The sequence below is a fragment of the Sprattus sprattus genome (assembly GCF_963457725.1).
Source record: "Sprattus sprattus genome assembly, chromosome: 9".
Lineage (NCBI taxonomy): Eukaryota > Metazoa > Chordata > Actinopteri > Clupeiformes > Clupeidae > Sprattus > Sprattus sprattus.
Genome location: NC_137928.1, coordinates 32,528,807 through 32,553,376, shown reverse-complemented (window position 1 = coordinate 32,553,376; position 24,570 = coordinate 32,528,807). Strand labels below are relative to the sequence as shown.

The 24,570-nt window shown below is 42.3% G+C and overlaps 1 protein-coding gene across 1 annotated transcript; it reads left to right on the top strand.

Moving 5' to 3' along the window:
* Positions 1–6,926: 6,926 nt before the first annotated feature.
* Positions 6,927–23,944, top strand: klc3 (kinesin light chain 3; the record flags this gene model as incomplete). The annotated part of the gene is made up of 12 exons (XM_080844367.1): positions 6,927–7,136; positions 7,212–7,442; positions 7,526–7,601; positions 12,495–12,732; positions 13,326–13,413; positions 13,591–13,692; positions 13,941–14,114; positions 20,211–20,310; positions 20,879–20,928; positions 23,486–23,616; positions 23,697–23,760; positions 23,843–23,944. The coding sequence occupies 12 exons, from the start codon at positions 6,927–6,929 to the stop codon at positions 23,942–23,944; spliced, it is 1,566 nt and encodes a 521-aa protein (XP_080700493.1).
* Between the last annotated feature and the right edge of the window lie 626 nt (positions 23,945–24,570).

Below are 24,570 nucleotides of genomic sequence, written 5' to 3'. Positions count from 1 at the left end.
CCAGTCCACATGGTCGGATGTTTGTTTACATTTCGACTGAGAACGAGACAACATGCCACTTCCCATCTCTGCTGCTGCTGTTCTACGACAAATTCAGGAGGAACTTGACCTGGAGAGCGAGGAGGACAACCACGAATCCGATGAAAGTAGTGAAGACAGTGAGGACGAACATAACCACTTCGTGCTTCGTCTTGACCCCGTTCAGGATGTTCCTGATGAGTAAGTTAATTATATTGCCTTGACTGGCTCTTGCATGGTGTTGATTTACTTATAGGGAGTAAAACTCATGGCATAGTATGCTTATTTTGCAGTTGGCGTCTAGTTGGTTGTGTGTGCAAACATTAATAGAACATGCTACGACTGTATGGCGAATTTGAATAATATAAATTACTTTATATTGTTTGGAGTTTGTTGTGTGCGCAAAGATGAGTAAACCAGGCGACTACCGTCTATATGGCGATTTGAATCATACATAACTTTATGTCGCTACAGTTGTCGATGTTTGCAGTTTGTTGTCTATGCTAAAATAAGTAAAACACGTAACTACCGTATGTATAGCGGTTTTGAATAATATAGGTAAATAACTTTATGTTGCTACATACGCCAGGCCAGGCCAGGTGTGAATGGCCGAAACTGCTGTAAGGTGTGAATTGCAGCTCTGGGATTCTATGTTGCAAAAATCCCTGAACAAGCAACTGATCATTGTTTTTATTTACTCTCTTACAGAAACGTGGAGAACAACGTGGAAAACAACGAGGAGAACATAGCACCTACATCACCCCGCAAAAGAGCACGACCTCTGCCCAAAAAGAAGACGTTGTCACAGCGTCATCTCCAACAGGAGCCATTGTCACAGCGTCTGCCCAAGCAGGAGCCGTTGACATGGAAGTCAGAAAAGGACATTGATGTTGCTCCAGCAACACTGTGGTTTCTTTCTGCAAGGGAGCCTGGTGTGCAGCTGAGTGCAGCGGACAACCACAGTCCTCTGGACCTGTTCAAATTGTTTTTTTCACGTGATGCTGTGGAAACTCTCTGCAAACGCACCAACAAGCAGGCTGCTAGGTCCATAGCCAGAGGAGTGAAGTATAAATGGGTGGATGTAGGTGTGGAGGAATTCTATAGATACATTGGACTGATATTCCTCATGGGCATGGTCAAGCTGAATGGTGTACGAGACTACTGGAGCTGTTTGGCGTTCCAATAAAAACTCAGCCACAAACAGACCCTATAATGAATGCCAGCAATGTTTGTATGCCAGTTTGTGAGGTTGCTACTCGCGGTAATCGCAAGACATGTGCATATTGCAGAAAGTATAGGGGAAAGCAAACAAAAACCCTCTGGAAGTGCAAAGCATGTCGTATCCACCTTTGCCTTATCCCAGAGAGGAATTGTTTTGAGGCTTGGCATGCTGGGGGGATATGATTATACTTTGTTCTTTTGTACAGTATATCCACTTACTTGTTTAGTTTATTTTATACACTCTTTTTTATATATATCCACTTACTTGTTTAGTGGATTTTTTTATATACACTGTTTTTTATATATGTTCACTTACTTGCTTAGTTAACTTTTTTATATACACTCTTTTTTATATATCTGTATCCATACTGTGGTCTATCTGTAGTACTTATGTTATGTGTAGTACTTAGTGTGTTTCTATGTCTTATGTTACGTGTAGTACTTATTGTGTTGGGTTTGTTTATATGTTTACTGTACCCATACACCAGAGCAATTTCTTGGTGTAAACATGCATGACAATAAATCTGTTACTGATTCTGATTCTGATTATATCCACTTACTTGCATGCATTTGCTAACTATGCACTTTTCTAATATATATCCACTTACTTGTTTACTTACTTAGTTATATCCACTAACTAATTATGCACTTTCAAAACTGAGAGACATTTCAGGGTTGTTATCTATTGGCCATCCTCTTTGACAGGGGGGACTCTAACTCATCAATATTCATTGGGCAGGGAAATAATTCTTGGGCTGGGAAAGGTCACTCTGAAATTATAAATATATAGAAGACCACACACACACTTTCTAAATGCTAAACTAACATATGCATAGCTAACACATATGTTTTCAAGGTTCAGAAATAAAAAGCCTTGTGAATAAATTTGCTCAATGTGTTTTTTTACTAAATCTGAGCACCTCTAAAATTAGGTTTTTCTAAGGGTATGTTGACATTAGATTTAAAAATAAATTACTACATTCCTTTTACTCACATGTTATTATTGCTGATGTCTTCTAGAATATAATCATATGTTCCATTTGTGCATCAATGTTTTTAGTTAAGGGAAATGTACAAAAACATCAAGGCATGTCAGACAACTTAGAAAAGTCTAAAAGGCAGCTGACCTTAGAGTGTTGATTAAGCAATGATATGCGACTGGCTTAATCTAAGATATACAAGAGCATGTACACTAAATGAAAGACCGCTCAAAAGTTAGCAAATGTAAACCCTGTAACACTCGTATTTATACATTAGCACTAGCAGTTAATGCTAAGCGAGTTCACAAACAGTACCATCATGCTAGATTAATTAAGTGACAGTGCTCGTAACAATTATGAGCAAGCTTAACTATAACAAACACATGATGTAGGCTACACAAGGTAGGCTACAAAGTCAAACTTACGTATAGGATACATGGACGCATACAACTTCAACAAAGTGCAACGTTCAATTATATGAGGAAATATTCTTGAAGTTAACTGCCACTCAAAACACTATCACATGACCAACGCAATTACCAAATATGGTCATTTACCAAAACATGCTCTGTCTTGGCAACTTAACAAATAATTACTATGGCCTTTTTAACAGGTACTGAGCAATGACAGGTTGCAAGCAGTGTTGCCAATTTAGCGACTTTGTCGCTAGATTTAGCGACTTTTGGACACCTCTGGCGACAAAAAAAATAATCTAGCGATTTAGCGACTTTCAGGCTCAATCTGGCTGAATCTAGCGTCAATTTCACTTGTCTTGTGAGTGACATATCAGTTGCCCCGCGACACCATACAATCCGCTTTCAGTGGCGGGTGGCGAGAGACAGAAGTATTGATTGACATGAGCCAGAGCTAGAAGAAATACGGCTCTGTTTACGCTTCGCTTCACCAATCACCATAGACGTGATGCGTGACGCGGCACGCAACATTTGCACCCCAGTGGCTTCCGGGTTTTTAAAAACTGTCATGATTTGATTTAGCTTGTAGCTACATTGCCTGTCATTCACAGCTGGGTGTGTAAGCTAGTAGCTACATCAACTTCTCTGATGTAGCTACAAGCTAAACACATCTAGCAGTGAACTACGGGAGGTGTAGCTAGAAGCTACTAGTTAGCAGTCTGCCGACTGCCGCTGCCTGCCCTGTGCCTTCGGAATGTTGGGGAGAAATAAATGCTGGTGACCGATTTGAATGCTGTGGCAGGCTGGCAGCACTGACCGCAGTGAATCCCTTGCAGTCTCTTCTGTCCAGACCAAGGGACCATTTTCGACCATACGTGGCCATATTCACACACATTTTATTTAGGATTAGGATTTGTTATCAGGGCATGAAAGCAGAGTCCCTGTGCTGTGCAGCCAGTGTCCAAGTGCTGTTGATGTGCTTTCAAGTGTAATCCAAACATGGGGTAAATCACCACTGGTCGATGATTTTGTTTAAGTTTGTTTTGGTGAACAATGCTTTTCAATACTGCTTCATCAGGTTGCTTGATGAGTAGCAAAGTGTATTTGTCACCAAAATGAACTGTCAATAAATCAAGACCTGTGAGGTGGTTTTCCACATTTGTTTTTGGATATGTTAAGTGATTCACAAAAAACAAATGTGGAAAACCACCTCACAGGTCTTGATGTAAATATGTGTTGATTGTGCGTTTGTGCATGTCTTAAACCTCACAAAATACATCACTTAAAAGTGATGTATTTTGTGTGTTGTATTTTGTGAGGTTTAAGACATGCATAAACACACAATCAACAAGTATTTACATCAAGACCTAGTAAAACCAAACCAAGTGAAACATGCTAAAACAGTGCCATCTATTGGTAAAATGTGGGTATAGCGCTGTTTTTTTTTTAGCATTTACAAAAAGGTCAGTTCCGCCTGGCCACGTGTTTACGTCACACGCGGGGTGGGCGTGGTTACGTCACGCATGACGTCATGACGCAATCTAGCGACTTCTGGCGACTTTTCAGTGAATCAATAGCCACTTCTTGTGATTCGAGACTTTTCAGTGAATCAATAGCCACTTCTTGTGATTTGTTTTTGGCAACACTGGTTGCAAGCATTCGATTTAGACAGCGTCTCTCCTCAGTAGATGGAAAACATTCCGTTACGTTTAGCTAGACCTCAGTTGCACCGGACCCAGATAATATGAACGTGTTCGCCGTTCAAATTCATTATTTCTAATTAAGTTGCGTTCTGTTCATCGTTCTCGAAAAAATGAACGTGTTCAATGAACAAGTTCTTTTGAACGCGTTCATGCACAACACTGCCTATGACCCCATTAACCTCTAAACTCTTGCCCAAGGAAAAACAGCCTGTTTACCTACTGTCAGACAATTGACCGATCGCCAGGGCTCCGCCCCCTAGTTATTGTTGCTAGGTCCGACACAATTCACGGAACTGTCAACCTTAAAGCATGGCAAGTACGGGTACGATCGCTATAACTGTCAGTATGAGTGATGATTTTTGGAGTAATACCTCCGCGGTATCCTCCAGATCAAGCCAAAAGGGACTGCAATATGTAGTGGAAGGATATATCCAAAATGCTAAGATCAACAACGAAGTGGACACAACAATAATTGAAGGCATACAGGTCTCAATAAAAAAAAAAAAAATAGAAACCCTACGACCTCTTCATTGAAATGCAACCAGCACAACCTTGTAGACTAGTCATGTTATTTCACCACTGGGTAAGATCTGTATACAATATTTCAAGCTAGCTAATAACCTCCAAAGATTATTCTTATTATGTATTCCGTCTCTGGCGAGAGACTCTGGAGGTATGTATGGTCATGGTGACTATCCTAGCTAGCAATGCTGATGTTACCGTCAGTAACCTTTTGTAAATGTGCACGCTGAGCTATCAAAGCTGGCGATTGCGAACGCCAGCAACATACATGCAAAGTGTTCGTTAAAAGTTCTGTTCAATGTTGTATCAAGCATGAATACAAACTACAAAATGTTCGTTAAAAGTTTTGTTCAATGCTGGCGTTTGCTGTCGATAGCTTCAACAGCTCTGCGAGCCATCATACAGACAGTGCAGTGACATTTAGACGGGCACATACTCCATTAACATTATATTTTTTTAACATGAACACTTTGGTTGGAGAGACTAGTTATGTTATTTGAGTGGTAATAATACAAGTAATACAAGTATGAACCATAACTGTTTGGGGATTTTCTCTCAATTAGATAGTTAGCCATCATACCTAGCGATAGCTAGCTGGCAGCAAGCAGTTTGATTTACTTTGGAGCAGACATATGTGTATTTTGCGATATATTTAGTTGGGTGTGGGGTGACCACACTGTTTAATACACAGCTGGCACTTTTGCGCCTGTGTTTTGGGCTTCGGGGAAGTGAAAAAAACCGACGTATCCCTCTAATCTCTCAGGGTACCCCATGTCATACCTACAAGTCCCGTAGGCACACTGTTTAACCATGCTGCTCAGACCTCAAAGTTGTCGGACCTTCTTCTCTTAGTAGCGGTTGCTAAGGTATGATTGGACAAGGGCCGTACTAGGGAGGAGTTTCGCGATCGGTCAATTATTGTGACAGTTAGGGAATATCAACTTCTCTCTGTTACAAGATCAACAAAAGTCTTTGTAAAACATCTTCTCTGTCTTTCATCATAGGCACCCTTTGGCTTAAGCAAGAAAAAAGAAATGCAGTCTTCATCAGACTCTAGCCCGCTCTATACTACTGTAGGTTTGAAAAACATATTGAGCTGTCAAATTTTGTGAGATTAAAACAAGCAGTGTTCACCATTCATTCCAGGCAGTTTCCATCAGTGACACATTAACTGTTCAAAATCTCCTCCCTTTGTTTGAATACAGTGTGAATACATTTGAAGATTCATTTGGTAAGGGTTGGTAAGGCTGTTTTGTTTTTTCTTTTAGTTGAAGACTTTTTTAATGTCTAAGAGCTGTGGTGCAATGTATTCACCATTTAAGTAGCAGTAGCCCCTCCATATAGATCCTCCATTTGCAGTATTCATAGAAAAACTTTTTTTACTTTATTTTTAGATCTATTTGGGACCACGAGGGACACTTAACAATCGAAATTAGTCCAGTGGTACAACGCTAAAACCAGCTACAGCAAAATGGCTATACAGTGGAATCCTATGAGGCAAGCATTTGGATGGCCAGCTCATAAATGTTATTATAAGGGTTTGACAACCTGCGTCTGTCATTTTCATGGTTGGGGGCTGTTTTCTAGCAATTACAAAAGGAGAAGTAATCGACGCCAGGCACTAAATGGTTTGCTATGTCAGGGCCCAGAACAAAAGACAGAAAATGGTTATTGAGGTAAACAGGCGTAAGTGTATCTCAGTATTTCACCCTTTCCATATTATCAAACTCTAAAAATAACAATGATGAGTCTGACAGAGGCAAAAATAAGTACTTTGGCGCAGATACTTGCTTCTAGGATTCCATTGTACTGTATAGCCCTTTTGCTGGTTTTAGTGCTCTATCTCAATACTTGACCGATTTCGATCATAAAGTGGCCCTAGAGAAAAGATTAATAAATAGGGTCCAGGTTAAAAGATCCAGACAGGTTCATTAAATCACATTGCATATTTAAATGTCTAGAAGAACTCGCTAGATGTAGCTGTTAGAATGGGATTCTTGTTGATTTCTCATGTGCTATCTGTTCGATGCCTGTTCCAGCTCAGGAGAAGGCCGAGGTGAGTGAGCAGTATGCTGTCAGGGGAGGAGCTACTGTGCAGCACCCAGCAGGTGATGGCCGGGCTAGAGGCTCTGCGTGGAGAGAGCAGCTCACTGCTGGACAGACTCAAAGAGGGGCTCCATAGACAGGCAGCCACTGAGCCTGGCACCCTGGAGCAGGAGAAGAGCATCATCATCCAACAATCGCTGGAGAGGATAGAGCTTGGCCTTGGGGAAGCACAGGTATGCTAAAAGAGGACAGTCTGGTTTGGAAAAAGGAGATTGGGGCAAAATAATAATCTCTTTCTCTCACTACAGGTGATGGTGGCACTGTCTACACACCTGGGCTCTCTGGAAGCAGAGAAGCAGAAGCTGCGTGCCCAGGTGCAGAGGCTGTGCCAGGAGAACCAGTGGCTGCGGGATGAGCTGTCTGGCGTACAGCGGCGGCTCCAGGGGTGTGAGCAAGAGCTGGTGATGCTGGAAGAGCAGAACCGCCACCTGCAGTTTATGAGCAGCATCCACAAGTACGACCAGGACCAGCTTCCACTGGTAAGATCAACCAAGACAGATGAGGACAGGTAAGGACACACAATCTTTAGTTTATCAGCTTCATTTTGTGTTTTCCCGAACAGGAAACAAAAGAGACATCAGCAAATATGGAGAGTCTGGATGATCTCTTTCCTACTGATGAAGAGGAGCCAACCCAAAGTAATGGAAACACCATGCAAAGCATGCAAACTAATATTAAGTAAAAGGTTAGGACATATATTGCAATTCAAGGTATGCAGAGAGAGACAAAGGTTGTTATTTTTGTTAGTGGTCGCTAGGTGGCTGCTAGGGTAATTGAGGTGGGTGCTTGGGTGTTGCTAGGGTAGTCATGGTTGGTGATATGGTATTTCAAGTGGTTGCTAGGTGTTTGTTAGGTAGTGGTTATTGCTAGGTTGTCATGATAGAAGTTTTCGTAAGGTTGGTGCTAGAGTAATTTAGGTGGTTGCTAGGATGTTGCCATGGTGGTTGCTATGGTAATTGAAGTGGCTGCTATGTTGGTTTCTAGGGCGTTGCTAGGGCAGTCATGTTGGTTGCTGGGATGTCATTATAGTAGGTGTTGCTATGCTGGTTGCTAGGGTTGTCATTGTGGTTGCTAGGCGATTGCAAGTAATTGTGGTTCCTTTGTGTCAGAAAGGAAAGAAAGGGGGATAGAGAGAGAGATAAATGTTTTGCTTTACATGGTCGAGTTGAGAGGAGTCGAGAGAAAAAAAGTGAGAATGATCAATGGATAGAGTGGAAGACAGACATGGCATGGAAGAAAAAAGGAAATAAGATGGAGGGAGGATAGAGCACTGTAAAGTCTGAGAAAAAACTCACATAAAAAAGAGTGGGAATTGATGGATGGAGTTATTGAAAGAAAAAAGGAAATAAGAGTAAACAAAATTAACCCCAGATAATGACAGTATAGTGAGAGTGAATAGGGGAAAATAATGATAGAAGATATAATAGATTGAAGCAGAGAGATGGAGTTTAAGAGAGAGTAGACTGAGAGAGATAGGTAGCTATAAGGAAGGATAGATAGACAGATGGAGAGAAAAACATGGGTATGGTAGGTGTTTCTTATCAATATTCCTAGTTATACAGTTGAGTGGAGAGGGATAGAGAGAAGGGGAGCCTTGACGCAAGTGTCAGTGAAACACAGGAGCAGGCCCGTTTAAGTACCCTATTATGATGTCACAATGGCCCAATGGGAACATCTGTATTGATAGTTTTCAGTGACGTCACTACAATTGGCCTATCGCTAAGCCCCGCCCCCCATTGTGACAGTTGCTAAATCGGACACTTTATCACAGCTGATAAGAGTTTACAATGGCAGCTATCAGTGACAAAACTATATCCCAAGAGGCTTTAGACAACTTTTGGAGACAAAAGGACCTGATTTCTCCTAGAAGCCTTCAAAAGGGACTTAATTATGCAATGGAGGGATATGTATACAATTTAAAACTCGATATTGTGGATAACAAGCTTACATTTGAGGAGAGAATTTACAGAGCTCAATGCAAGAGGGAGAAGCCTCAACTCACGGTCATCGCGATTGCAGATAAATACATCCAATACCAGCATTGTTCATGCACCGCATGGGAAAGATACAATGAATTCACAGTCAGTTGATTTAACTAATCTGGAAGGCACCGAGATGTACATCTACGTTTATTAACTAGCAGGAACCTGCCCCTGACAGGACAGTGTCCTAACCATAGGCTATGGTCCTAACTGTCTAGCTTGTTAATGTAACCTTGTTAATTACCGGCAGGGGTTAAATTGGGATTTTCTATGTGGGGGGGCTCTGATCCAGAGGGGCAAATTTCAAATCTTTTGTGGATTATGCAGTAAATAAGTTGCCAAATTAAACAAAAAACACATCACCGTTAAAGTTGTATTAGTATTGATTGATTCACATCCATATGAATGGATGACATGACAAACAAGTGGTGGGAAATGGAAAGTATTTGTTAGTAGGTTACTTTTCTCTAATCACATTTTTTTTATTTAAAAAAAATATTCACAGGGTCAATGCTAAAATACACTATTCACCCAAAAGCCCGATATCCCTAACTTTTTGTGAGTAGTGTATGTTTAAGGACCAATGCATAGCCAGGAGGAAGATTCAGATGATGAGCAACCATCCACAAGCAGTGAAGCAAGCAGCCAACAACTCCAGCATTTTTTATATGTTGCTTAATATGTACTCTGTAGATTTTGAGTGTGTTGATGAGGTCACATTAAGAGCTGATTCATAGATACAAATACGTTTGAAATTCATCCAGCTAGGAATGAGAAATGTGATTCGGAGATCGCATAGACTAATTGCTAAATCATTTAGAATTAGCAGCATTGTTCTTTTTAACTAGCGCTTGCGAGTTGACACAGCAGGCTATCCCTGCATGTCTAAGGTTAATAATCCTGCTTAATGAAAATGCAAGCCCATATTTAATGATATTAGCCTATTGGTGATGATCGACCTCTTTCAAAATACCGTGCCCCTTTAATTTTGTTTCTCTTACCTCGCCATTCACCTGTCTACTTCGATATGTCTGATGATGACCGATTGACGTTGTGTGTCTGATCGCGAAGGAGGAGCTGCTGCGCAAGTTTCGTGCGCGATATGCCTACTTCTCAAACTTGCTCCAGATGTCTAGGCCAGCCTTTCCCTACCATTATTTAGATTTGTGTTTTAAAACAACATAGATTTGGCAATGCAATAGCAATGGAAAAGTTGTAAATGAGTAGGACAACATTGCTCGTGAATGGACTAGGCAGACTGCCAAAATCGGCTGGAGCTGCTGAGCAGACCTGCTTTGCAGAACTCCAGACCCGGCAGCTTATGTGCCGGGGCTCCGCCCCGGACAGCCCCGGCCCAATTTAACCACTGATTACCGGCATGCGTGTGTTTCGTTCACGTTGTCATGCTAATCCATTATTAAACCTATCGTTTGTTTAATAGAATGGCCGATTTTTAATAAACTGTCCCATAACTGACAAAAGTAGCGCTAGCGCAGCTATTGAATCATTAACGTTAGCTAATTTGAACCAGAGATAATTGCCTAAGCCTAGCATAACATCAGTGGTGAAAGTAAGCAGGTAGGCTACTGTGAATAATGAGTAGGCCTATGCCTTTTATCATGTAGGCTTAGTTGATTGCTTTAGCAAAGGGAAATTCTAACAAGAGTATGGCAGAAAGCTAATGAACATAGCGTTCACTGTGTGGTCTGTCACACAGCTTAATTCACCGGAGATATTTGGAGGACCGGTCTTGTTTTCGTTTAGGAAATTAGATACAATATACCCCATTGCCTATCTTCTCACGATAACTCGTATCAGTGTTGTATCTACCCCATGCACATCGTTTGGCCATTTATGTTGAAACTACATTACCACAATTACACACTTGTTTTTGTCCCGTTGTGGCTTGGGGAAAGGGATGAAATATACCCCATTCTGCAGCCTATCGGGATACCTACTGTTGGTGTTACATGTACCCCAAGCACATCGTTTGACCATGTTTTGTTTTTTTTCATAAGCAACATCAATCGATCATTAAATTATTGTAACATGTCTCCTCCCTGTTGTTTTCAATGGAGTTATCGAAGCTGATGTCCGAGTCCAGTTCAGGCTGGAATGTCATTGGTTCATCTGCGTTCTAAGGGCGGCGCTAAGCGACAGGTCAATTGTTAGCTGGCGGGCAAAAAGAACAGCGAAACAGCGAGAAACAGTGGAAAACTTCGAGCAGTGCCTACTCAAATACGATTGCCATCAACCACAGACCATACCACTATAGCCAGCCAGAAATATTCAGAAGGGAAAACAAATTAGGAACTTGTGATACATTTACTGCTGGTGTCCCGACATTTTTATTTCGTTAACCTCCCCAAAGTCCCCGTCTGAGCTCCAGTGTGGAGATATTTACAACTATCTAATAGAAAATCCGTCCCCATGCACATCTCAAATACTGAAAGCCTACAAAAGCACAGATAGTTATTTAATTTTAAGAAGTGGTTGGGTTCACAACGATGTCGTCTAGAAGGTGAAAACTAAAAACCATCTTCATAATCAGAGCAAAGATGAGTGCCTTTTAATAGCTAGGTACCAGCTAGCGAGATACCTGCTGTAAGCTAGCAGCCGTTAGCCTACCCAACGATGTTCTTTATTATTTGACACAATTCCCTGGTTTAGACAAGTACGAAAACCTGGTCTGGCGAATGACAACTTAATTGATCTTCCCATATATTTTCTACTGACATAGTAGTACTAGTTGAATGACAAAACACACTATCCTAGCCTACTTGCTTGCTAAGGTACTTAGGTGGAGCAGCAGCTGGGTAATCCAATTTGAATCGGGTGGATGCTTTGTTTCTTGTCTTTATTACTTAATCTATTCCCATTTTAGGTAGTGATTCTGATAAATTAGGCGACCAGAACAGGGTGACTGCTTTTATTTCCAGCTCCAAAAGTAAGGCTACTTTACTGTGTGTCCGAGAAAAGTTGACCCAGAAGACGTCTACGTACAATCAGCTGGCAGCCACGGCGTTTTTTTTTTTTTTTTATCAGCTGGCAGGAGCGTGGGCGGGTTATAAATGTGATAAAAACTAAATCCGGGCTTGTCTCCTCTCAGATTTAAACAGCCAACCGAGCAACAACTGTCTGGCATTTAACTAACTTATATTAAAAGAGCTTGAAAGGTGGGTGGTTCCTGTATTAACTCCAGTGTTAAACAGCTGTGGAACGTCTTTTTTGCCCGCCAGCTGGTCATTCTGACGTCAGCTGAAAACTATCAATTAGCTTTTCTTTCATTGCATGCACTGAACTAAGAAGCCTAGGAAGAACAGGAAGAAGAGTAAGCCACCGGATACCAGTACAGTGCATGTACTGTCATTAAAAATGCTGAATAAAATATAAAAAACAGCTTTGCCCTAGATCTTTAAGTATATTATTAGTCTTTAACAGTCAGTGCCTGAATTGTATCTCAGCAGTGTTTCAGGATATTTCAGTGTTCGGTTATATGTGCACACATTCACACTTTTGTGCAGCTCATTCCTCTTCCCGGCTCCCCAGTCCTGTCCTCAGGCTCTCAGCAGCATATGAGTGCAGTGGCAGCTGCTCAGCATGGCTGCTATGAAATCCCAGCCCGTTTGCGCACCCTCCACAACCTTGTGATCCAGTACGCCACTCAGGGCCGCTATGAGGTGGCTGTGCCCCTGTGCAAACAGGCACTGGAAGACTTGGAGAAATCGTCTGGTCACAGCCACCCAGATGTGGCCACCATGCTCAATATACTGGCACTAGTCTACAGGTCAGTTGTGAATATCAAGTCACTTATGCTTGCCTACAGAGTTCTTGCTGGTTCTGCTCCCACCTACCTAAATGCTTTTGTAAGGGCAAATGTTACACCCAGGACGCTGTGCTCATCTAGAGAGAGGCGTCTGGCACTGCCGCCTGTGCAAGCACGGCAATCCAGACTATTCTCTAGATGAGCACAGCGTCCTGGGCACTTCCTCAGATAGTAGGCGTTCATCATGTTGAAGCTCCATTTTATTTTTATATTTCATTGTCCTTGGAATTGAAAAGTTTGGTAAAAAAAAAAAACCTACTCCAGTTCTCTCCATATATCCGTTTACAGGCGCACATGTATTCCATCTTATTTGATGGGATTCCATTTCTTCAAACTGCCATTTCCTGTTCTGCAAATGCATTCATCCGCACAGGAAGTGAGGCTATATCTCAGTAATGCTTTACTGCAAACTGTGAAAAGAAATAGCCCATTTGACCATTCCGAGAGGCCCTGCTGTGCTGCTTGGCTTGCAGCTATATAATGTTTTTCTTTTTTCTTAATGTTGTCATGTAGTTCTTAGTGTGGACTTCACGTGTTTGTGTCTGTGTTCACAGAGATCAGAATAAGTACAAAGAAGCAGCCACTCTTCTGAACGATGCTCTTGCTATTCGTGAGAAGACCCTTGGTATGGATCACCCAGCGGTGAGTGGAGTCTACAGGCCTTTGTGACTTCTAGCAAGCATAATTCTTGCTAGCAGATTGTGGAAAGCATTGCAGAATGACATGCTGTTTTTCATCACATCACTATCTGTTGTGTTACACTGCAATAATATTTACCAAATCGGATTTGTGTGTTTGTGTGTATGTTGGCATGTGGAGGTGGCCGCTACACTGAATAACCTGGCTGTACTCTACGGAAAGAGAGGGAAATACAAGGAAGCAGAGCCATTGTGCAAAAGAGCACTGGAGATCAGAGAAAAGGTGTGGAGAAGGACGTAATTTGGAGAGAAACGTGTAGTTCATTCATCATAGATGTTATTCTTTAAATATAGATTATTCATATTGCTCTCATGTTCCATTCTTCAATTCAGCTGAAAGACCTTGTTCCTATTTTGGTTATCATCTTTTAAATGACAGCTTTCATACCCACATGAGAATGCACACTTGGCTCCAAATCTAAAGTTGTTCATGCACTGTTGGTCATTTATATCTTTATTCTGTTTGGCCAGGTCCTAGGAACAGAGCACCCAGACGTGGCCAAGCAGCTCAACAATCTGGCACTGCTGTGTCAGAATCAAGGAAAGTACCAGGAGGTTGAGCACTACTATGAGCGAGCCTTGCACATTTACAAAAGCTGCCTCGGGCCTGATGACACAAATGTGGCCAAGACGAAGAACAACCTGGTCAGAAAATAGCAGTGGGAATTCATTTTGAGCTTGAGTAGTGATGGCACACTTTGTCATAGAGACATAAGCTTTAGATGTGTAGTATAGTGTTGAGTTCATCAATTTGAGTTTGCTGGATGGTGCAGTGAATTTAATTTCAAAATGTGTCTTTCTGCGCAGAATGAAAAATGTCGAGCCTTCTCATAAAAATATTGAGCTATAGTTAAGATATTTGCTTACAGAACATATTTAAAAAACAACTAAAGATGCATTTCTGCAAGAAAATGTGGAGTATTATTTCTCAACAGTAGTAGAGTCCGCTAACTGTAACCACACGGATCAGGGAAGGGCAGTGCACATGCAATTAAGACATAATTATGTTATGTGCATACAAGAACACAAATGTATGGATGAACAGAGACTAATATGTCTCTCTAGTCCCACACCAGACTTCAATTCGCAACCTCGGGCATGGGAGGCATGCACTGCTAGCAAAGAGGCTAAAAACTATTAGTGCCAAGATCTGTCGCTAGCACGTGTCGGGGAGTGAGGTTAACTAACTGCACAGCACTATGGGCCTCATTTATAAAACGTACTTATGCACAGAACTGATCTTAGACTGTGCGTGCGATCAAATCCACGTCTAAGTACAGATTTATAAAAACCATCTTAGGCGTAGAAAAGGACGTATCTCTACGTCTGGTTTCAGTTCGTGTAAGTACATTTCCTTGCGGCAATACTGGAGTACTGCAGGAATTCAGGACTCACCGAGAGCCGACAGCCGACACGCAGTTTCATCATCATGTCACCGTCACCATTTGGGCTAATGGTAAAAGGCCAAATTAATGTTTCGCTCAATAAAATCAAATAAACTATTAGAATAATTTACAGATGAATGAGATTCTCATCTTATAGGTATTCCGTTTTAATTTCACAAGTGTAAAACATTTTGCTCAAACTTATAACCTACAAAAAGACTAATAGTGGCTTAGTTTTCAGTAGGAGATATGGCTGCATTGCTGTTGTTAGAGGATATTGCCAACTGCGCAATAAGGAGAGAGAGGGTTTTTTTGTGATCGCGCAGACTTTTTGACACAGGATGATGTATGTCTGATAAGCAGGTAGCCTACCGCTTGCCGAGAGCGTTGTGCCCAAATGGCCTCTCGTCTAGAGAGGCGCACCAGAGGCAACCAGGCCATACACGTTCAGGTATTGTCCGTTCTTGGATTCCTGGCTACAGGAACAGGGGCGGCCTTTCCTACAGGCGGGTTAGGCAGCCGCCTAGAGCGCCATCTAGAGAGGGAGCGCCAAATAATGCGCCAGAAAAAAAAAAAAACTTTATATTTTTTTTTTCCCGGACGCATAAGTTGGCGCTCCTTCTATATCTCCAAAATTTTGACATAAAAAAAAAAAAATCTATCATTGAGGTAAAATGAGCCAAAACTCGAAAACGGAGGGCTATGTTCTTCAGTGGTGTTGTTAAATCATGCTAGCTTAGGAAGGCATTCGGTGCAAATGTGTGTGTTTCCTCTGAAAAGGATTAACCCCACCGGCATGTATGACTATATGGGCGGGATGTCAGAACTTATCGATATACTTCTTTACCGCCGTAAAATTACTGATATTAAAACCCCGCAAGGTGCAGGGTAGTGGACTTATGATGTACAATACACATTAAGGGTTGCTACAATATGTTATCATGAAAACACTAATGAACACAGTATTTCAGAGATCAAACTGATTTTGGAGAAACAGTGCATAATGAGCAGATAGACAACACGTGGGAAAACATTAATACAACTTCTTCAGGGGGTTATCAAACATTATTGTGAATGACGAACATGTACATGGATTTATGGGAACAGCCGCTCGACAGGTCCTCGTCTACTGAAACTAATTACAAATCAAACTTCCTCCAACAATATCACATAGGCCTATGCGCAAAGTAACGTATTCTTTTAACGACATTGAAGCAAGGAAATACATTTCGCCACAAAGCTACATTTAACAAATAATGATAATACAAACTGTAACATGCCGGCATAGTCGCGCCATAATGCCGTGCGGCGGGTGCATATACTTTTCTATATGTGATGATGCATTAACGATGTACCTGTTCCTTACTGTTCTTATTGCATGTCGTTGTTCTGTGTTGGGACTGAGTTTATACAGGTGTGTGACGGTAACACAGTCTATTTGCTGCGATCGCTGTTGTGTTTATGTGAAAAAATTGTAGTCTTACAAGGCAAAATAGCGTTTGAAAGTTGCAATGGGGGGGGGGGGGGGGGGATGGGAGCACCAGGAGTGAAGCTCGCCTAGAGCGCCAAATGTGCTAGGGCCGGCCCTGTACAGGAACGTTCCGATGAGAAATTGGAGACCAGTCGAGCGAGGAAGCCCACTTCAATACAGCACAGGTCGGTAGTGGAGCACACCAAAGCCTTGGTGCTGCTGCCGCAGATGCGGCTTCTGGTGCTGCTCGTGCTTCGGAGATGTGTCTACTACATGTCAAATACTTTGCTTTTGCCATTACGCCACCAGACAGGCTTTCTAACGATGTTTTGGCCCGCATCTGCTTTTCCATCAGCAGAACGTTGATGTCAACCTCACTTTAATTCTTCTGTTTACATGTTTCTTTCTTTCTTGCCACTGTCACAGAGAGTTTGTGCATTGAGGATGCGCTCTGTTTGTGCATTGATAATATGCTGATTAGATTAAATAGGGGTGTTTTGAGGGCGGATATTCAGTTGCGCACAATTTCATGACCATTTGTGATTTATAACCGAAGGATTGGCGTACACGTGTTTTTTGTGTGTACGTCTGTTTTCTGTGGATCTCAGTGACGCTCATTTCAGGAAATGTCTTGTAGGATGAATGTAGAATGTAGGATGGTTTCTACGCAACGTTTTATAAATGAGGCCCTATACCTGCTTGCCAACGTTACACAAAAAGGTACACTGTCTATCTCCAAAGCACAGTTGATGTTTGTTATGTAGGTATGTTAAAATAAGTTTAAACTAAATTACTGTACATAACAAAACCCTTAATCTATGACAGTAACATAGTTTAAGATTTATCTGTTTTTAGAATGCGATTCACTGTGTGCAACATTGTTATATAACTTTGAAATGCTCAGTGTTGCCCTGAGGTATATCAGAATCAGAATCAGTATCAGAAAGGTTTTTACTGCCAAGTAGGAATTTTTTGTGGGACGTTGGTGCAAACAATAAACATACACAATAAACAATAAATAATACACATATTAAGTTATTAAACATAGGAAAAACTAAATATGAAATATATTTAAACATTTACAGAATATGTTAAATGGAAAATGCAGGAGTGTTCAATTAAGAGTTCAGGATTAGAGTCCGTGTTGGGGGGCTGGGGTCCCGGGCCTTGTTGATGAGGCCAGCCGCAGACGGGAAGAAGCTGCTCTGGTGGCGCGAGGTTTTGGTCCTGATGGACCGCAGCCTTCTGCCAGAGGGGTGGGTCACAAAGAGTTTGTGACCAGGGTGGGAGGGATCGGCCATAATCTTCCATGCACGCCTCAGGGTCCTGGATCCATGCAGGTCCTGGAGAGATGGCAAATTGCAGCCAATCACCTTCTCCGCTGAACGAATGACACGCTGCAGTCTGCCTTTGTCCTTGGCAGTGGCAGCAGCGTACCAGATGGTGATGGAGGAGGTGAGGATGGAATGGATGGAGGTGTAAAAGTTCAACATCATTGCCTTTGGCAGGTTGAATTTCTTCAGCTGTTGACTTTTTGGTGAGAGAGATGATGTTTAGCTCCCACTTGAGGTCCTGGGAGATGATGGTGCACAGGAAGCAGATGGACTCAACATTGTCAACTTGGGCGTCACTCAGGTTGATGGTGGTGGGTGAGGCTGGGTTCTTCCTGAAATCTACAATCATCTCCACTGTTTTCAGCACATTGAGCTGCAGATTGTTCTGTCCACACCAGGTCACCATCTCCCACCTGTAGGCAGACTCATCCCCAACAGAGATGAGCCCAATGAGGGTGGTGTCGTCCGCGAACTTGAGGAGCTTGACGGACTGGTGACTGGAGGTACAGCTGTTGGTGTACAGGGAGAAGAGTAGAGGGAAAGAACGCAGCCTTGAGGGGAACCGATGCTGATGGTCCGTGGGTCAGAGACATGTTTTCCCAACCGCACGTGCTGCCTCCGGTCAGAGAGGAAGTCTGTAATCCACCTGCAGATGGAATCAGGCCCACTCAGCCGGAGAAGCTTGTCCTGTAGCAGAGCTGGGATGATAGTATTAAAGGCAGAGCTAAAGTCCACACACCGGATCCTGGCATAGGTTCCTGAGGTGTCCAGGTGCTGGAGGATGGAGTGAATGGCTATATTTACTGCGTCGTCTACAGACCTGTTAGCTCTGTAGGCAAACTGCAGGGGATCCAGGAGAGGGTCAGTGATGGCTTTGAGATGCCGCAACACAAGCCGCTGAAATGACTTCATCACAACAGAGGTTAGAGCTACAGGTCTGTAGTCATTAAGTCCTGTGATCTTTGTTTTTTTGGGGACGGGGATGATGGTCGAGGTTTTGAAACAGGCTGGTACGTGGCATGACTGCAGTGAGGAGTTAAAAATGTCTGTAAACACCGGTGACAGCTGTTCAGCACAGTGCTTTAGGATGGATGGAGAGACAGAGTCTGGCCCGGTTGCTTTGCGGGGGTTCTGTCGCCTAAAGATTCTGAAGACGTCCCTCTCCATAATGGATAGAGTCTTCACTGTAGTGGGGGAGAAGGGGGGGGTGCTCTGAGGCGGGCAGCTGTGATTGGGACGGTGACGCTGATCTGGCTTGAGCTGATGGGTTGTGTTACAGGGGATGGTATCAGGACTGTCCCACTGTCTTTCAAACGACAGTAAAACTCGTTCAAGTCGTTGGCCAGGCGTGAGTCTTTAGTGGAGTAGGGGGCTCTGGGCTTGAAGTTTGTTATCTGCCTAAGCACTTTCCAGACAGAAGCAGAGTCGTTGGCTGAGAACTTGTTTTGGAGTTTCTCCTCCTTGCTAAACATGTATTTTGTCTCAATAAACCGGTCTCTGTCCCTACTCCTGAATGCCTCTTCCTTCTCCAACCTTGACTTTCTGAGTTTAGCTGTGAACCAGGTGTAACCTAGTGGTCTAATAAGGTCTTGGCTCTGAATTGCGACTACGCAACCTGGTGACTTTCACAACAAAATATAGTTTTAGGTATAATTTGTACCATTTTGTTAGAGACAAGTGGGTTCTCACTCAGGTATGCTCCAGTAAGGACAGAGACGAGGTATTCAAAAATAAGAATGAGAATTTATTAATACAACGGCTAGAGTTGAAAGATGGCGGGAGAGTTGATAATGGCTGCCACCAGGATGGTAGGGGGCATAGGAAGCAGCTGTTGCAGGGGGTTACCTGTCTGGAAAAAGGGGAGTGAGACCGACACGCCACCCATGCTCTGGATTCTTATGCCTACTCACACACAAACTCTGCACACAACACACATAGGCACAGGCACACCAAACAGGTATTAAAGCAAATTGTGAGGTGCAAATTTACTACTCAATGACATGCAGTGTCAAATGACAAATAACAAACATGGACAATTGTCTCTCGGGCGGCTCACAACCAACCTACATGGGCACAAACAGTTAAAATACATGTTACAATAGACATTAAGATCATCAGCCAAAAAACGAGGATGTAAAAGCCATTAGTCACTTCGCATCGGTGACGCATCCATACGAAGTTTACACCAAGCATTTCACTCCGCAAGTTCCATTTACCTCCAACAGTCTTCTCACTGCACACACTCGCTCAGTGTCATCCAACCAAAACCTTCAGTAGCAACTTGCACGCTACCCGGAAGCGTTTGGTGACACACCTGTTGCCAGACAGTAAACTTAAGTAATGTACGGTCACACATTTACACAGTAAACTTAAAGTACGTATGGTCATACATCTAGACACCAATAGTGGAAATCGCTAACATTGAGATGGTGCCAAAGTCTGTCTGTCTGTGAAACCCATACTATTTTTTTGTGGAAAGTTGATTGCCATTCTCTTTCATCAAGAGCATGGATCAGTATCTAAAAGTTTGTGTGTGTGTGTTAACTGGCAGGCTTCATGTTATCTGAAGCAAGGGAAGTATAGGCAAGCTGAAGCCCTCTACAAAGAGATCCTAACCCTGGCCCATGAAAATGACTGCGGATCAGTGGAAGGTAGGCCAGTTTAACCACTTGATGAAACAGCTGCCATTTCATCTCTTTACATGACCAGGCTATGCTTGACTGTGCCAGATTTTAATATGTGGTCAGTGAAGCTATGTCATTGTCAGCCATGCCATTATGTCATGAGCATAATAAATGGCACAATAGATAGGGCATTTACGCTTCACAATACATAGGGCATTTAGGCTTAGACATAGGCTTAACCTGAGATAGAATTGATGTATCCTACTATTACACTAGGAATGACAAGTGAAGCACCTATAACAAAGTAAATGCCAATATGCAGGGGCAATAAATGACTCAGAAGTAACTGATTTGACTTGTATTTGTCAAGAAACATATGACGTATGGGCCTAGCTTTGATCAGAATTTTGTGTAGTTTGAAATGAAACATGGATTTAAACAGTGCTTGGGTCTCAGTGTAAACCGCAGCTGCTCTGAAAAAGGGCTGTTTTTCAATGGTTTCAACTAGATGTAATTGTTTGTCAATGGTTTCAACTAGATGTACTTGGTTTTTAACTGTATTTTATGTTGGCATGCTGGGACACACCACTGTTAGGAGATGGGCGGTCAGTCTGGGTCTACTCAGAGGAAGGAAGCTCAAATCAGGTACCCTAAATATCATCAATATACCATTCACTTTCTCTTATTAGACTGAGTAAAGTAATACAAGGTATTTACTTGTATGTATTAAATGACTGATGATTCTGTCAAAGCATTACATCAAGTACTGTGCAAAAACTTTTGTCTCAAATTTCTACACAAAATAGCCCATAATTACAAAGTGTAAACAGGTTTTTAGACATTTGTGCTAGTTTATTAAAAAAATCAAAATGTATAATGTACACAAGTGTGCACACACCCTTTGATATGACACCCAAAATTGAGCTGAGGTGCATTTTGTTTCCACTGATACTGCTTGAGATGTTTAGAACTTAATTGGAGTCCACCTGTGATACATTCAATTGATTCGACATGATCGGGGATAGCCAACACCTGCCTATATGAGGTCCCACAGCTGATAGTGCAAGTGTCAAGGCATAGATCTGGAGAAGGGTATGGAAAAGTCTCTGCCGCTTTAAAGGTGCCAAAGAGCACAGTGACCACCATCATTCATAAATGGAAGAAGTTTGGAACCACCAAGAATCTTCCTAGAACCTTTCGGAAGATCAACCATCCAGGCAACACTCCACCAATCAGACCTTTATGGTAGAGTGGCAAGATTCTGTGGTCTGATGATTTGAACTTTTTGGCCTGAATACCTGTTCCAGTATTGGTTTTAGAACCAATGAGATGCATTTCAATGGGAGAAACTAGTGATGAAAAAGTACAAGAATGACCATTTTTACAAGAGCACTACATGGAGTTAGACTGGTGTTGATATCTCAAAGGTGCTGGGAGCAGAAGCAACTAGAATAACTAAAGATTGTATGGGATTGTATCACAGCATCAGAGGACTGTGCTGTTTCTTACCCTATGCAAGCTACATGGACATGAATGCTTCAACCTACAAAATAATGGTTTGACACTATTACCCCCTGTTGTACAATATGCAGGGAAGGCTGCCTCAAGTTTGCTTTGTATTAGAAATGCCTCTAGTTCTGTGTGCACAATAAAACATAAAAATACCTGCAGTGCTCAGTCCTGGCTCTGTAAATGGGCTTCAACGAATCCACACGTTGCTTCAGGAGCATGCAAGGGAGGGGTGAAATGTGATTAGTGTGATCAACTAAATGTGATCAACATCCTTTTGCCAGAATCCTGAACTCTGCCTTTAAGTTGCATTCCAAATGTTGAGTTATGGTTTCTAGATGGTGTATCAGCAAATCAATTGAACTCATTCAAATGAAACCCAACCAGGGGTAGAAGAAAAGCAGCACAGTTCTAAAGTGCAAGTAAGCTAGTCCACTGAAGACTGACTGCTGGTGCTGATTACATGTCAATATATTTTTGCATTCACTCAGGGCCTGATTTACTAACAGGATTGCCCCCATTTCAGGCGTAAAATAGCGTCTAGGCGTCTAGCGCAAAATATATGGGAGGAGAGAAGATAAGTGCGCCTAATGATGTATTGCGTGGTATTTACTAAAACTGCCTGACCAGCGCACGTCTATAATTTGCGGGATAATTCTCTGCCTAATAAAAGCACGTCTTAACCAGGAAGCACATTTCCATTGAGTCTGAACACGTTGATATGGCAGCAGTTATAAGAGCAAGGCGAAGATATAGACAGAGACAGCGCACAGAAATATTTTTTTCAACTCGTACAACACTTTTTCAGTTAAGCGATCCACAAATCATTAGACGGTACAGGTTAACCAGCCATGCAATACTTCAATTACTGAACCAGATCAGAGACGACATCGAACGATCACATTCATGTTAAACTCATTGCAAATATTGGCATCGGATCATTTCAAACAGTTATAGCATCAGCAGTTGGTATATCTCAGCCTTCACTCAGCCAAATATTCACCCAGGTACTCGACTCATTGCTACGGCGCACTGGTCAATACATTTCCCCACTGCTATAGCTGAAATTAGAGACATCAAACAGGACTTTTTTTGAAATCGCAAACTTTCTGAACGTAATTGGAACCATTGATTGCACCCACGTCCATATATATTGTAGTGAACCCATGTCCCTTGTAGAAATGATTAATCTCGCCATGTACACATCTAGGCTGTATTGTTATAATAGACAGTTTATGCATTAATGCCACTAATAGCATATTCTTTATAATCGTGTTCTTTTAAACATCTCGCTGTAGGTGATGGCGGGCAGAACAACAATATAGCAGCGCACACATTGAATCAGGTTCAGTGATTGAGCGAACGTGAACCAATATATCTATCTCCACTTCGCTGAACCTTCATTTTCTCTTCCTAAATAAATACCCCGGAAAATGCGCAAAAACACCGTGCGTTAATGTGCGACCGCAGTTTAAGTAGCGGTCGCAATGTTAGTAAATCAGGCCCTATATAGGGCGGAGTAAACACAGATTGCCCAGCGCAGATCTGGTTTGATAAATACCACGGAAAAAGCGCAAAAACACTGTCCGTTAATGTGCGACCGCAGATTAAGCAGCGGTCGCAATGTTAGTAAATCAGGCCCTCAGAGTAGAGATAATCAGTTAGTGTGCTTTCTATGTATGTGGTCTTGTAGGACAGCCTTAGCGGCCTGAAGCGGAGAGGCTCCTTCACAAAGCTCCGTGAGTCAATCCGACGCAGCAGTGAGAAGTTGGTGAGGAAGCTGAAGGGGGCTGGGGCCCAGGACATGACCCCTCGGAATGCTGGGTAAAGCATTCTTTGAATACTTTTAGCACAATTCAGGCATTCAGTGTACTGCTTACTTCAGGTATGTCTTTTGACTCCAGGATGAAGAGGGCGAACTCCCTGAATGTGCTCAACGTGGAGAGAAAGACCTCAGAGGCTGCCCAGGTGAGACCTCAAACCCCCACGCTTCAGATTCTTTCAGTAATGTCCAGCAGTGGCTTACAGTCTCCTGTGTTTTTGCCTGCAGAGTCTCAGTGGCTTGATAGCGTCACAAGGCCTAAGCCCCCGTCCCTTGACCTTGGGTCGTCGCTGCTCGACCAGCCAGCTCACCTCACCAATACTGAACTGAAGATGCTGACTTAAATAATGGCTACTGAACAATTTCTCAGTCAAAACACAAGCCTATTTGCGCACTGTGTTGTTCTGCTAACTGTAGAGAGTATAACTAGTTTTCTCTCAGAATGTAGATGCAATTCAACCATTTTGGTGAACACTGGATCTGATACTGTGATACTGTATGTGAAATGAGGAATAAATGCCTTCCTTCTTACTTGACTCGTAAGGATTCAAACTGAAATGTAGTTTCTGTATTTGTATTACTATAAACAATAGGAAGGCAGGTTGCCAGTTCAACTTCTGTTTCTGGACATCCTTGAAATAGTCTACAGGCTTGAATTCTCTAAATGCATAGGAAATGTGCTTCATTGCTTCCATTTCTTTTCTCCTTGAGCATAGGATACACTGGACCATTCTTTATGAAAGAAAAGGAAATAGTCCTGCCCCACAAATGATTGCAGCAGCAACAATACAATCAAAAACTGATCAATGTGACCCGCATTGATAACATCTGCATAATGAGTTCCCTAGTGTAAGTGCAGGCAGATTTTCTTAACACTTGGTTGTCTGAAAAGGATGTTTTTTCCTTATGAATTCTACTTTACATCGCTCCCTGACCTCATGACATTTGCCGTCAAG